Source organism: Sardina pilchardus, chromosome 5 (assembly GCF_963854185.1).
Source record: "Sardina pilchardus chromosome 5, fSarPil1.1, whole genome shotgun sequence".
NCBI lineage: Eukaryota > Metazoa > Chordata > Actinopteri > Clupeiformes > Clupeidae > Sardina > Sardina pilchardus.
The window spans coordinates 34,648,924-34,665,091 of record NC_084998.1 but is presented as its reverse complement, the minus strand read 5'-3'; the positions used below and the strand labels follow the sequence as shown (position 1 = coordinate 34,665,091).

Here is a 16,168-nt window from a genome sequence, read left to right as displayed (position 1 = left end):
TGAAAGCTAGCAGCCTACGTTCCTGCTGCAGCTAGCTGGCAACCGTGACTCAGAGGGGAGGGGGAGGCGATTCACCGCTCTACAGTATTTTGAAAGTAATTCCAGTACTCGTTTTGGCCAAAATCCTACATACGGTTCCTTTAACTCTACCATTTAAGGAACATTTCAAAGATAAGAAAATCCTTACCAGAAAAATGTATCTACGCTTTTGTCACTTATCGGATAGACTATTGTAATGCTCTACACGCCTGCTGCAATAACACCTGTCTAAAGAGCTTATACAGCTTATACAAAACATATTTCCCCCATCCTAGCATCTTTACACTGGTTACCTGTTAGGCCATCCTTATAAATATTTTCGTTTGCCGTAACCCGGACGAAAAAAATATATTGAGTCGATCGGTCGGTCTATATATAGGCCTATTTTTTTTTTTTTTTTTCACGATTCAAAAAAAGGCTAAAACAAAAAGAAGTACAATTTTGGTCACAGTGATTTTGTAGGTATGAATTTAAACACATTTGCATATTGTGACATCACTAACTCATTCTGATGTAGGGGAGAGCAAGGTCAATTGAAACACTTTTCAGTTAAACATCTTTTTCAAAACAGGTGAAACAGATACAAATCATTTAGTCATATGATCAACAACTCACATGCCTATTCTCTTAGTTACCAGTGTAATTTCATACACACCTTAAGTGATCGCGTTGTTTTTTAACTTTGAACGTAAGTTGTCGTTTGTTTCAATTGACCCGACTAGGCGCATAGGTGATGTCCTAAGTGAACTGGTTAGACGAGTGTATGGGGGAGGGGGAATGATCGCACAAGACAATAGCCTATGCTAATTGCTCTTCTATTAAATGCTTCCATGTGCGATGGTTTCAAATAGGCTATGTTTGCAATGTGTGTTATGTAGGCCTAAAGTGCTGCGCCGATCATCGGCTGCCTGTAAGCGTCGTTGTGCCTCTCCAAATCCGATGGAGACTGAACAATAATAATAGGCAATAATAACTGAACTGAACAATAATAATAATAATAATAATAATAAAAACGATCGTCTTGGTCTAAAATGGGGTGTCAAAAATGACAAACTGTCCTTTTGTCAAAATGGCAAACTGTCCTAAACATTGCGTTCGTTTTTGTGACTAATGAAGCATATCCGTGGTAAGTCTGCATGTAAGCATTCCAAGTAGCCTAGGCCATATACCACACACAGGCATACACACTTTTTTTACTTTATTATTTAACATGAGATTGTTGCCCCGTTTTTATGTTTGTTAGATAGGATATGTAACTAGGCTTCGGCTAGCTTACTCCTACATCGTTCATGCCAGTTCTTTGCTAACCTACTTGTGAGAGCACGGTGTGCTACCTGTGCAATAATGTTTCGAAGTGTCACGTTTGAATAAAGAGGTTGATAAGAAAATGAGGAAATGTGTAGGCTTAAATAACATAGCCTAGGCTTAGATTTTGACGCAGCACAGACTATAGCCACATATTCCTCTCTGTTTTTACCTCATAAGCCTAATAAAAAATAAAAAATAAAAGGCTACACAAAAAGATAATGGCAAAATTTTCTGGCGACATCTCGTTTCCTAACTTGTTTGTAGGCTATTTTTGTCCAGTTTTGATAACATCATTATGTCCATTGAATGAATGCTATTTTGCATGCTAAAATCTGAATCATCACAAGTAAATACAATAAAGAATGGTAACGTAAGTTGGATCATTATAATCTTAGTTGTAATCCCCCTGCATATCCTGCTGGTGACTCCACTGAGACATAGCGTTACGATGCTCTTAGTCAGCAACGAGAACTCTGGAACACTCGTAGATCTACGAGTGTTTTCACGATGCTCTTAAGTTACGATGGTTTTGGGAAACAGTCGGCAAACCTTAAGACAGTCGTAAGAGGGACTTTACGATCATCGTAGGCTTACGATGCTTTCGGGAAACGCACCCCAGAACCATAGTAACATTGTAGCATATGACGGAGGTGGATTGTAGCTAGTTGGATACCATGTAGGCTATAAAAGAAGCGATCTTTCAAAGTTAAAGTTAATCAGAATCCTGGGATATGCCCGCTTGACAACGGGAGAGATAGAACTAACGACTGGCTTTTGGCCGTAGCAACCAGCCATTTAGAACTAACAACTGGCCTTTGGCCATAGCAACCATCCATTTAGAACTAGTAACGGCAGTTTTGTCCTGCAAGTAGAAAGTTGATATGTGGCGGAAAGTAGTCCCTCAGTCAAGACAGTTTTAGCGATGTTAACGGACGCAACGGTGGAATAAAGCTGTGTTCTAAATATACAGGTTAGGAATACCATTATTTCCATCGAACCGGTCACCTCGTCGGCCGTTATCCCTTACTTATACCTAGAAGCGCCGCGCCCCGGTCAGTTGACCGCTTTGACGACCAACTAGAAGCGCCGTGCTGGTGTGAACTACTTAAAGCGTGGGGAGGCGGTCAAAAGACCACTAAGTCCTTAGAATGGGAGGCTGTTACTTACACATAATGATAGCTAGATGGCGCTTCGTGCACAAATCAAATCGTTTGGTCATAAATTCAGTTTGCACTAAGCCATAAGTCATTCGTGTCAGACCGTGTTGTTGATAGTCTGTGGTAGTCTGTGATAGTCTGTTTCATTATGACATACACGTTTGAGTTATCTGTTCATTTATTTGTGTTGATTTGTGTTGTTTGAGGTAAAAACTCTAGAAGAGTTCTTGAACAAACTTTAAGCAAACTTGACTTTCAACTTTTTCAAAGTATTTCATTTTTATATTTCGTTTTTACATTTTGTATGCTACTTAGAAATGTTATTTATAGGCTATTTTAAAACGGAGGCATGCGTTCTGTGATAGGAGCCTAACCCGACGGGAGGGGAAGGATGAAAAATGTCGACCCAACAACACCAATTTTCATTCATTTAGGGAGAAGCATCTTATAGGGTCTAGCTACCTCGGAGGGAGGGAGATAGAGAGAGCTATGCTGAGCAGGCATAGGTGCGAGAAGTAGCCTAATTAAAATGATGAGTGAAAGATAGGCTATTCTCCGTTTTGCGAATGTGTGTTTTGCGATGTCTGCTGAAAAAAAGCTACAAAGGCCTATTGTTTCTACAATTTAAGCTAACTTCTATGTGAATTCGAGATTCAGCATTGAGACACACGTTTTCAAATAGTAGTAATGCAGAGCTGTAGCCCACTGGTTAGAGCTTCGGCCTCTTAACGCAAGGGTTACTGGTTCGATCCCCGACCTGTTCATGGCTGAAGTTCTTTTGAGTAAGGCATCAATAAAGTAGGCTATAATCTATTCTATTCTTTTCTATTCACACAACTACACGCACGCTGGCGAATTCGAACATTCTGAAACGCGCATATGCGATGAAACATGATTGCGCATTCTTCCACAAGTTGCCTAAACAGTCTACAGCCCATGCAGGGGACAGAGATAGGCGGTGGGATGGGGAGGCAGTTAATTGTCCTCAATGCCGCGGTGATGTCTGTAGCCTAAGTAGCCTAGACGAGTGTATGGGGGAGGGGGAATGATCGGTTTCAAATAGGCTATGTTTGCAATGGATAGTGTGTTATGTATAGACCCCGAAGCCATTTGCTTTGAGAATAACGGCTGGCTGATGAAGTTGTTAGCCAAAACCTAAATGCTGCTGCAGCCGCCAAAGTTTTCATGACTGATAATGGCTTTAGTTGCCACTTCATATTACAGATGTCTATATTGTACTAGATCTCAACACAAAATGTTAATGTATTGTTTTGGACAACGTTCTGCACGTTTCACTTCAATGTAGAATGCATGCGTTGTGAACAGCTTAGCAATCTCTGGAAAAGAAACGGTGGAAGTCGCAGTAGCCTAATAGCCAAACGCGTTCAATGCTGTAGCCTAAATCCGTCTGTTCCAGATTTATATCATCAATCTTTGGTTTTGGTGTTTGTGCAACCGGGCCCTGAAGATTTAACAAAAGTCTGAGTAGCCCTACGTAGGAATTAGGAAAGTATGTAAGGCGAGATCAAAATTTGGCTCCGTTGTTTGCTTCTTTCCCCCATGTCATTTTAATTGGTCGTCAACTCACTGAGTCCTGTGTATCGTAGCAACGAGCACAATACTGATGTGGCGTATGCAGTGGGAAAATCCATGGGAAAATCTCATGTAGGCTAGGCCTAGTTTCTAGGCTATCGTTTATTTTTTGCGTGTGTATCTATGATATAATTATTTTTAGATGCAAAAAGTCTAACTGGCTTGTCAGATGGCGGCTCAATTTTGCTCAGAAAATTATTGGCTGGCGAAATTATTTTTCGTTAATGGTAAACAGTATTGTGATTCATCCGTTTATTTCAGATAGATTGTTATTAAAAACCATTAACAAAAAATAATTGTTCGTCGACGTTTAAAAACGGTCAGTGAATTCAGTCAATATAAGCTGCATCGTTTCGTTCGTGGCGAGTTGTAAACCTGGGTCTCCTGCGTCTTAGACGAGCGAGTTAACGTTGCGCCACTTACCGTTTTGTAGACAATTCCGTTCAATTGGAAATAGGTAGGCTATTTGAAGCGACGCAACTCAGTTAGTCCAGCAAATATGTAAGAAAATTCTTATACATTAGTCTGAGCTTTAAAAGATAGCCTACAAATAGAAGATAAGATATACAACTATGAATGTACGTAGGCATACGCGCCCTACGTACATAAATAGCTACGACAAACACACGTACACACGTAGGCCTGCCTAATAGAACAACGTCGCAACGTTTTCAAAACTTGCATTTTACCACTGTAAATCGCCTCCATAGACTATGCCATGTAAATGAAAAATAGTTATTAAAATAAATCACATACAATACATATTGCACATATATAAAGTATATGTTTTATGGTAAAATATTATTCTCATGCCCAACTGACAGGAAACCCTTGCGACATCTGCTGTGAGAAAAGAGAATAGCAGCCTGGACAAACATGGCCGAAAGTGAGAGAACATAGTGTTGTCACATAAGTGAGCGCAAAATAGCTCTAAACTAGCTTGTGCGGTGTGCTTTTGATCATGTAAAAATTCTGGGTGATAAAACACGCGTATTTAGGAAAAGTCGTGAACGTACGGTCCTGGAATTTAATCGAGTGAAAAGTTTTTAGTTTTTTTGTAATCACTGCGGTCAAAAGACCGCAGCCCGGCAGTTCTAGGTATATCTAGGTCAAACCTACACGGCGCTTCTAGTAATATGCGTCAGCGGTCAAATGACCGGCGCTTGGCGCTTCTAGTGTTAATAAACCGTCTCTGAGACAGTCCAACAAGGGGGCTAATAGACTTGGCGCTTCAACATTATTGTATTGAGTTTGTATTGGTTGTTTGAAGAGTAAAAAAAAATCGACCGATTTTAAAGATCATAAAATCGCTCAGAAATCGTTGTTTTGCTTGACTGACCAGTTTCATCGAAAACAGTAATATTTCCTCCCGCCCCCAGTGTCCCTATCCGCTATTGCAACCTTGCAGTTTCTGCAGGAGACTATCGTTCCTTGTTTACATCTGGAAGTCTGAGACGCGTAAGGAACAAGAAGAACCACGCTTGCAATTTAAATATTTATATATAGCCTATATATGTATAAATGTACACGTTAAAGCTGTCGGGGAAGCTCTGCAGAGAAATATGCAAGCATAAAACGAGCAAAAAACGAAAAACGAAACCGAAACCAGAGATGAAATCGCCAATCCTGCATAGTTCCTCTTTAACGCAAGTCCGGCCCTAAATTGACAGAGTCGGTTGGGTTACGGCAAACGAAAAGGATGGCCTTACCTGTTAGTAGGATGTGTAATGTCTATATGTCTATGTGTTCATTGTTTGTTTGTATGTTTTATTGTTTGTTTATTGTTTTACTGCCTCCTGCCCAGGGAGCACGGATGTAAATTAGCTGTATAGCTAACTCTGGTACAGAAATTGTTCTGTACATGGCCCCTGTAAAATAATCTAATAAACTAAACAAAAAATCGCATTGACTTCAAAATTTTACTTCTAACATACAAGTTAGGCATGGTGCAGTGTGGAACTTCAACCACCTCAGGGTCTTATTGGTATGGACTACCTTTGCTGTGTGCTAATATGACTGGTACCCCAGTCATGCGCCCATGGTGGCCACTGACCACACCTGCCATGGTGCTGTCTACCCTCCACCATGCCTTAGTTATGCTGCTATAGCATAGCGCTGTCATGGACTTTTCATGTGTCTGACCCTAGGCAGATGGGTTGGGCCCTTTCATGTTTAATTACCACCACCACCAATTAGAAGCATACCTGACAAATCCTCATTTAAATATACATAGATACAGTACATATACATACTACAATTTTTTATTTTGACTTACTCTGTCCTGGAGAATGAAACAAAACATACATTCAACTTCTGCTTAAAGGGATATCAAGGCAACTTGCAAACGTACCATAGGCGCAGTGAGATCGTACGCAGCATCTGAAAATAGTCCCCATAGACAACAAGCAGTAGTAGTGCCAGTAGTTTGCAAGTTGCCTTGATTATTACGCCAGATGAGAGTGTAGTTCCATGTCAAATCAGCCTAGAAAAACGCCAGGTTTCATTTTCTGTTGGTCTTATTGCACTTTCTAACTTGAGAGAAGACACGTTTTAAATGGGAAAATCACCAGAAATCTTAGTCACTTTTAAACATGAAGCTAGCAGGCGAGAAGCTAATGGTCTAATCCGATTCAATGATCTATGCTAGGCTGAAGCTAAAAGTTGTGTCGCCAGACTAACAGAATGGCTGGATGAACGGGAGCAAGGTAAATATCGATTGTTTTGCTCGAGGGGAGGTGGAAAATGAGCGTATTTCCAAAAATGGCGGAATATCCCTTTAAATAACTCATGAACGGTTTTGTTCAGAGCTGAAAATGCAACTCAACGGATCACGGAGGTTGGATCTGCCGTATGTGTATTTGCAAACACGTGATCTGATTGGCTGACGGATTCGTCGCTGCCTGAAAAGTTGAACATTTCTCAACTTTCTTGACGGAGGCAACGGAGCTGAAGCGACGGACGGACCCACAATGCATTTCGAGTCCGCCCCATGCAAAGTGAATGAGATCCGTTGACGGACAGAGACAGTGTGAATGCGGGGTAACAGTAACTAATGGCGGGACTTAGCGAAGGGTCAATTCTAGAGTAGTTGAGTCAATTGCACTGATCTTGTTAGTGAGCTTGAAAAAAGTCCACTCAATTTAGGGCGCTTTCACACCACTAATTCGATTATTTGGTCTGCTTCAGGCAGTGAAATTGTTATTATGTAGCATATAGACTCCAGTGAGGTCCGCTTTCACACCAGAAAACGAACCAAAATTGGCCTGATTGATTTTTTCTCAATGTTTATTTTCCGGTAGAAATCGGCGCCAATTTTGACTCACTATTTTGACCTACAGTCTGGTTTGGACCCCAGTTTGCGTTCTCACCAGAGGGACCGCACCAGAGGTCGACTTTTGGTGCGGAGTCAAGCGGACCGAGACCTCCTCTTTTTGGAGGTCTCGGTCCGCTTGTTTTGGTGCGCACCCGAGTGCGATTAATGCTTTCACACCAACGAAAACGGACCGAACTAAGAGGTTTTGGTACAAATGGACCGTTTGGTGCGCACCAAACGATGTTGGTGTGAAAGCACCCTTAGATAAATTGTCCAGAAAATTGTAGCCACAGACTTAGAGGGACTTACAGTATTACACTGAAATGAAATCAATTAAAGATTAGCAGGGATACTTTGAGCATACCTTTGGGGGGGTGTCAGATCCTGGGTACTCCCGCTGGTCAAGTTTGTTCCAGCGCTGCATGAGCTTAATCACCATGGGATTGCTGAAGTCCACTAGCTGAAAGCCAGTCACATTTGCTCCACCATGCATAAAGCGCTCCAGATTGATGTCCTTAAAGCCCTGAGGAATTGAGGAAACGGACAAATGGTGACAAAAAGAGAGTGGCGTGTGTGTGTGTGTGAGAGGGAGAGAGAGAGAGAGAGAGGAAAAAGAATAATAATACAAGGGAGTAAAACGAAAGGGGAAGGAAAGAGCCAGAGAAAGATGCATAGATTTTACACTGCTCAGATAACAGTGAATTAACCAACGTAATTAATTTTGCAAATGACAACCGTGAGCCGATAATTAAACATTTTCCTCGCAGTTAATTATTTAAAATGGTCTCTGGTTCAAAACTGAGTAACCCATACCTTGGTTTGAGGAAAACACCTAAGTTGGTGTTACAGATGATAGTAAAGAATTAAGACACTAAGAGAATGACTGTGGAGATGAATGGTATACAGGGATCACAAATAAATGGATGACAATACAATCAAATTCCTCTCACCAAATTGGCCATGATGTAATGGTAGCCCTTAACATGTTTGCCAACACTCACAATCTGCAGAGGTAAACACATACAACACAATGAAAATAATGAAACATCCTATACAGTACCATACACCCCCAAATCAGAACAAGTTGAGACGTTGTATAAAATGCAAATAAAAACAGAATAATCTGCAAATCTTGCAAACTCATATTTAGTTGCAGACAACATATCAAACTAGAAATGCAATTCCAAGGAATTACCAGTGCATGAAAATGCAGAAATAGATAGATAATGTAGATATGGTTACTAAGGTGTAGCTAGGGTAAACATGGTGGTTGCATGGTTTACAGAGAGTTGATAGTGTGAAGGTAGACAGTTTAAAGCTGAAACATTCCAGTTCTAACTTAACTAATGATTTCTATTCATGTTAAAATGTTGATGAGCTAACTTAGCTAATGATTTCTAGCAGTTGTGCTAAAAATGCTAATTATGCTAGCAATGCTAACTTTACTAACAATGCTAACCAGGTTGATTACCTAACTTAACCGATGATTTCTAGCAGTAATGCTAAAAATGCTAACTATGCTAACAATGTTAGATTTGCTAACAATGCTAACCAGGTTGATTAGCTTACTTAGTTGATGATTTTTTGCAGTTATGTTAAAAATGCTAGCTATGCTAACAATGCTAACCATGCTAACTAGATAACTTGCTAGTGAGGACTTTTATTTTGAAACATTTGTTGCTAGGGTATCCATGGTGGGCACTATCAGGAAACAAGAAGTTACTGCAGTATAATCATGTTGGTTGCTATGGAAACGGTCATAAACGCTTAAATTTAATGGTTGCTATGTTGGTTGCTAGGTACATGGAGGTTTCATGTAGTTGACTGGAGGCATAGTTGATGATAACTGACAGTTGGAATGGTTGAACAGTTAAATACTTGAGTAGTTTCAATGGTTAAATGATTTAATAGTGTATTATTGCAGTGAGGACTTTTATTTTGAAACAGTTATGGACAGAGGAAACAGTTAACAGGATATGTAGTCTTCAGAGAGATTGTATGCTTAAAGCCAGAGAAACTGACAGTTGATACAGGTGTAATCAATTTAACTGGCTAGTCTTAAGAGAGCCAGAGTGTATCCTTAAAGCCTGAGACAGAGTAAATAATTTAAAAGTTGAATGTAGATAGTCTAATTAATGTTGATAGACAGAGAGTTTAATGGATGTTGATCGACAGTTTAATGGGTGGATGAGTGAATGGTCTGAAGAAGATGAATGGATAGAAAGTTGGATGGAATGTGCCTTATATTCTTGTAGAATGGAGAGACACAGCTCTCTACTGAGAGTAGTGGATACAGATACAGGTGTAATCAATTTAACTGGCTAGTCTTAAGAGAGCCAGAGTGTTAAAGCCTGAGGCAGAGTAGATTGTTTAAAAGTTGAATGTAGATCGTCTAATTGATGTTGATAGGCAGACTGTTTAGAATGGGTGGATGAGGGAATGGTTTGAAGAAGATGAATGGATAGAAAGTTGGATGGAATTAGGTAGACTTATGTTGATACAGGGGAACAGAAAATGTAGTCTCAAGAGAGCCAGTGTATTAAAGCCTGAGAGAGAGAGAGAGCTGCTGCACCTGGACTGGCCACCTGGCGTAACATTCTAATTGCTGCCGTGATGTCATAATGAGCAATGTTAAGTCTATGGGGAAATTTTAATAGTTTTAAATTAATAGTTAAAAAAGTATAAAAGTTACAAAGATGAAAAATAAATAGCACCCATGTCCTAAGTAAGACCTACGTAACAAAGTTTGAATGAGGTTTCTAGGTTGAACGGTTGAAGCTGCATTAAGAGCGTTAGAAGAAGAAAAATAATAACTAGAAATGCAATTCCAAGGAATTACCAGTGCATGAAAGTGCAAAAAAATGTAGATATGGCTACTAAGGTGTAGCTAGGGTAAACATGGTGGTTGCATAGTTTAAAGAGAGTTGATGGTGTTAAGGTAGACATTTTAAAGCTTAAACATTCCTGTTCTAACTTAACTAATGATTTCTAACAGGTGTTCTAAAATGTTGACTATGCTAACAATGCTAACCAGGTTGATAAGTTAACTTAGCTGATGATTTCTAGCAGTAATGCTAAAAATGCTAACTATGCTAACATTGCTAACTATGTTAACAATGCTAACCATGTTGATTAGCTAACTTAGCTAATCATTTTAGCAGTTGTGCTAAACATGCTAACAATGTTAACAATGCTAACTATGTTAACAATGCTAACCAGGTTGATTAGCTAACTTAGCTAATCATTTTTAGCAGTTATGTTAAAAATGCTAACTATGCTAACAATGCTAACTATGCTAACCATGCTAACAATGCTAACTTGCTAGTGAGGACTTTTATTTTGAAACAGTAGTTGCTAGGGTATCCATGGTGCCCACTATCAGGAATAAAGAAGTTACTGTAGTATAATCATGTTGGTTGCTATGGAAACTGTCAAAAACGCTTAGTTTTAATGGTTGCTATGTTGGTTGCTAGGTACATGGAGGTTTCATTTAGTTGACTGGAGGCATAGTTGATGATAACTGACAGTTGGAATGGTTGAACTGTTAAATAGTTGAGTAGTTTCAGTGGTTAAATGATTTAATAGTGTATTATTGCAGTGAGGACTTTTATTTTGAAACAGTTGTGGAAAGAGGAAACAGTTAACAGGATATGTAGTCTTCACAGAGAGATTGTATGCTTAAAGCCTGAGAGAGAGAGGGCTGCTGCAGGTGGGGCTTGCCACCTGGCATAAGATTCTAATTGCTCAACGACCCGATTGTGATGTCATAGAGGCCAATGTTAAGTCTATGGGGAAATTTTTAATAGTTTTTAATTTATAGTTTAAAAAGTATAAAAGTTACAAAGTTGAAAAATATATAGCACGGGTGTCCTAAGCAAGACCTACGCAGCAAAGTTTGAATGAAGTTTCTACGTCAAACGGTTGAAGCTGCATTAAATACGTTAGAAGAAGAAGAATAAGAAGAAGAAGAAGCCTAGGAAGAACAGTACAGTGCATTTTCATGCACTGTAATTAAGAAAATGTCCTGTGTATTAGCCACATTGTGTATAAGCCGCAGGACCGTGTTTTCTTTGGAATGTTGAGAGGACGCAGGCGTGTATGTCGCCGCTTCTCATCTCCGACCTAACCGATGTTTTTCTGTGGATGTTATGCTCTACAACCAACCTAAACTCGTTGGCCCCCCAGAGACATCAGTATCATCAGTTCGGGATCAGAATTTCCGTTCTGCACGGCTCTGCTGCGTTTGTCACGGCTGTCTAAGGCTGAAGTTATACTTGCTGTTAGACCAAGCGTAAGCGTATGCGCCCGTGTGCGACCTGCTGTGTCCTGTGTACAAAATCGCTGCAGCATTAAGCACCCTACTGGCGGTCTTCACTAGGGGGAGACTATAGTAGCCTAATATCAGATGTGGATGTGGCCATGTGCCATTGTTTACTCTCATGATTGCCCCCAGCTTTGATGGCGATAATGCAGCTTGCAGTCACCTTTTTTTTGGCATGATCGCCTCCTACTTTCTTATCAGTATTGCATCTCGCGGACGCGTCAAGTTCGCTTGCGACGACCGACGCACCGTCCCAGCTGTTTGTTGTCATGATTCACGTTGGCGACATAATCGGCGCAAACCACGCCCATCGCCTATACATCTGCGATCCTTGGTCTGTGTGGACAATGCTGTCAGCCCTGACACTGCATTAACCAGGGCAACATCATTCATGCTGCTCAATGTTCGCTCATTAAATAACAAAGCCCTCCTTATCCATGCCCTCATCTCAGAAAAATCAAGAGTCAATCAAGAGTTTGTAAGTCTTACTGAGACATGGCAGAACCAACAAGAGTTCGTAGCTCTCAAGCCACTCCCCAAGGTTACAGATATATTCATAAACCAAGCAGCCTTGGCCGTGGTGGTGGGCTTGCTGTTGACATCTTGGTCAAAGAGATCCCAGTGAATACCACCTCCTTTGAATGTGTACATTTCATGTTGACTGGATCTGCACAGTGTGACGTCCCTGCTTGTATTGGTCCGTCTGTGCGCGTCTGCTGCTGTTTGTCTGTGTGCTTGCAGGTACTGGCGGCGTGGGCGTGGCTAGCGCACCTGTGGGTGCTGACTGGCCGGAGCATAAAGGGCATGGCTGTACCCCTGCTGCGAGGCTTGCGGGGCTGCTGTTTTTGGGCATTGTCGTGATTTTGGATGGCTTAGTTTCCTTTGTCTATATTTTCCGCATTCACGCATTTCATTCTCAGTCCATATCGCATTCACGCACTTCGCAGACACACTGATTTCATCATTTACTGACATGGATAGTTACGTTCGTTCTTTTTATTAGTTATGTAAAATAAATATAATTTGATCCTTCGCACTTGTCCTCCTTTGTTCTGGTTATGGCCTTGAGCCAAGCCGTAACATGGGGGCTCGTCTTAAAAGCGTAATTTAAATTGGATAGGCTTCCTTTTTTGCAACGTCGGGTTGCGTTGTTATTTCGCCAGTATTTCGGTGATCGTATTTTTGTGGAGGACAAAGAAGGGTCAATGTTTTGTAGCCTCGCTTAAAATATTTTTTTCTCTGCGCTGGGTGGCCTGATATGTGCGTTTGGTGCATTGGGATTTTTTCAGCATTTGGGTAAGTCCTTTACGTTACGTTACAGGTTGCTGAAGTTTATGCTCCCCGGTTAGGTTGGAGTTTCGCCGAGGGTGGATTTATTGTTTTTGTGCTCATCTCTGGGCTGAGGCACCGCCGCTGTTTGAGGGTGAACAATTTGTTTATTCTTGAGCTGCCGGTATACTGGTGTATTAAAGAGCTCAGTCCTTGGGGATGGCATGAAGTCGTCAGGGGGTAAGTTTATTTAGTATGGGTTTTTGCTATAGTTTAGCGGGGAGCTGGTAGGCTGCCTGTGTCGTTCGTAGAGGGGTGGCCTAAGCTGATTTGAGAAGCGCAGTATTGTATGAGCCTGATAGAAGGCCTGAGTGCGTGCATAGGCCCGTAGTCTTTGGTACCTTGTTTGATAAATTGTTTGGCTTGTCTGTTGCCTAGGTTGTATAATGTCTTCTGTTGATGACTTTGTAGCAGCGTCCATCTGAGGAGTTGTTAATACAGTATTCGAAGAAGCAATTGTGGGAAATTGTCGCAGCTTATGATATTGTTGGGTTAGACAAACGCTTTCGCAAAGATGAATTATTGGCAGCGTTGAAGAAAGTGTTGATAGAAAAGAAAATTCTACCGCAGGTTGTAGTGCGACCGAGTGAGCCTTCTAAATTAGCTACTCCTATTGAAGGATTTTCGTTTGAAGAGCGCAAAGAAATTATTGAGCTGCAGCAGGCCCATGACCGGGAGATGGCGAAGCAGGCCGGTGAGCATGAGGTCGAGTTAGAAAAACTTAGGGCGGCCGATTTGGTAAAGCAACGGGAGATTGAAATGCAGAGATTAAAACATGCTCAGAATTTGGAGTTAGAGAAGTTGGAACAGCACTATAAATTAGAAGTAGAACGTCTGAAATTAATTGGAGAAGGTAAGCTACCTCCCGACAATCCTGTGAGGAATCCGACTCGTCCATTTGATGTTAGCGGTAATTTAAAGCTTCTGCCTAAATTTAATGAGCGAGATCCGGATATTTTTTTCTCATTGTTTGAGAGTGTAGCAGATGAGTGTCGGTGGCCTGTCTCTCAGCGAGTGGTGATGTTACAAAGTGTTTTCACAGGTAGGGCGCAGGAGGCATACACTGCGTTGGCAGTTGAGGATCGCAGGGATTACAATAAAGTGAAAACTGCGGTGCTGAAAGCATTTGAATTGGTTCCTGAATTTTACCGACAGCGATTCAGATCTTGGCGTAAGAGAGACAAGCAATGCTATGTGGAGTTGGCTAGGGAACTCTCTTCCCATTTTGATCGATGGTGTGTTTCGTTGAGTGTTACGACGTTTGATGAATTGAGGGAGGTAATTCTTCTGGAACAGTTTAAAAACGTAGTGCCTGACCGTATTGCTGCCTATCTGAACGAGAACAAGTCCAAGACTATGTCTGAGGCTGCAGTATGGGCAGATGAATTTCGTCTGACTCATAAGAACCATCTCAGTGAGTTTCGGTTGCATTCAGATTCTGTCCGCAGAGAGAATTTTGGTGCGCAACGTCAAAGAAGATTTGATGGGCCGTCTCATTCGAAGGGGTTTAATAGCGTCCGTACTAGAGGGGCTCCTGATAAAAATTCCGCATGTCATTATTGCTATGAAGAGGGTCACTGGAAGGGGGAGTGCCCTGTTCTTAGACAGAAGTCTTTTAGACATGGGTCGGAAAAGTCTCCAGCGTCTGCGTTGTTAGTTAATACTGTGTGTGGGGTTTCGCAAAGTAGGCCTAGCCAAGAGCGTAATCTGATCGAGAAAAATTCCGAAGTGGACATAAAAAATGACTTTGCTCCATTTGTGACCGAGGGGTTTGTTTCTTTGCAGGGGAGTGAGGTAAAAACGCCTATTAAAATTTTGCGAGATACTGGAGCGTCAGAATCGTTCGTTCTCGAGGGTGTTTTACCTTTCTCTCACGAAACAAGTGCGGGAAGCAATGTGTTGATTAGAGGAATTGGTTTACAAACGTCGTCTGTTCCATTACATAACATGTCTCTCAAGTCTGATTTGGTGAGTGGAGATGTGATCGTTGGCATCCGTCCCTCTTTACCAGTGTTAGGAGTCCATATGATTCTGGGAAATAATTTAGCAGGTGGTCGTGTGTGGCGAGATGTGCCACCGCCCCCTGTTGTTTGCGCGTCTCCTTTGCCGGAGGACGATTTAGTTAAAACATTTCCTGATGTATTTGAATCATGTGCTATCACTCGAGCGATGTCTAACACCAAATCTGAGATTTCTCAGGAGCTTTCTAAGGTGTGTGTACCTGATTGGTCGGTCTTGGCATGTTCGCGATCTCTAGAGGAATGGGTAGAGGCGCAACAGAATGATTCTGATCTAAAGGGGTTTTTTGACGTGGTTTTGACATCTGACGAAATAGTTTCTGCTGCAAATGGCTATTTCATACAGGATAAGTTGCTGTTTCGCAAGTGGTCACCACAAGGTGAGCTAGGTGTGGGTGAGTCTTTGATACAGGTTATGGTTCCAAGTCCACTTCGGGAAGTAGTAATGAACACAGCCCATGGAAATATAGCCGGTCATTAATGAGTGAAAAAAACATATGATCGGATTGTACAGCATTTCTACTGGCCCAAGTTAAAAAGAGATATAGCCAATTTTATCAAGACTTGCCATACATGCCAGGTAACTGGGAAACCTAACCAAGTTTTAAAACCAGTGCCTCTAAGTCCAATTTCGGCAACAGCTCAGCCTTTTAACCGTCTCATAATAGACTGCGTTGGCCCATTACCACCGTCCAAATCAGGTCATGAATATTTGTTGACTGTGATGTGCCAGGTTACAAGGTACCCGGCTGCGTTCCCGTTACGTAGAATCACCACAAAAGCCGTTGTTAAAGCGCTCACGCAGTTTATTTCTATTTTTGGGGTTCCGAAAGTTGTGCAGAGCGACCGTGGAACAAACTTTTCGTCAAAGATGTTCATGGAGATTTTAAAATGTCTTGGAATTAGGCAGAGTCAGTCCAGCGCGTATCACCCACAGAGCCAAGGAGCTCTCGAGCGCTTCCATCAGTCATTAAAATCTCTTTTGCGGTCATACTGTGTGGAGTTGAATCGTGACTGGGAAGAGGGTCTGCCTTGGCTTATGTTAGCCGCTAGAGAAGTCACACAGGAGAGTTTGGGCTTTAGTCCTAAT

At 41.5% G+C, this 16,168-nt stretch overlaps 1 protein-coding gene across 1 annotated transcript in view; it reads right to left on the bottom strand.

The window, feature by feature from the left end:
- The window catches only part of LOC134080763 (glutamate receptor 4-like), a 183,140-nt gene that overhangs the window by 68,194 nt on the left and 98,778 nt on the right, over positions 1-16,168 (bottom strand). Inside the window, exons 5-6 of the mRNA XM_062537366.1 lie at positions 8,361-8,414; positions 7,775-7,933 (exon numbers count right to left, since the gene is read on the bottom strand). Of these exons, the coding sequence (XP_062393350.1) occupies positions 7,775-7,933; positions 8,361-8,414 (213 nt within the window). The remainder of the gene's footprint in view (positions 1-7,774; positions 7,934-8,360; positions 8,415-16,168) is intronic.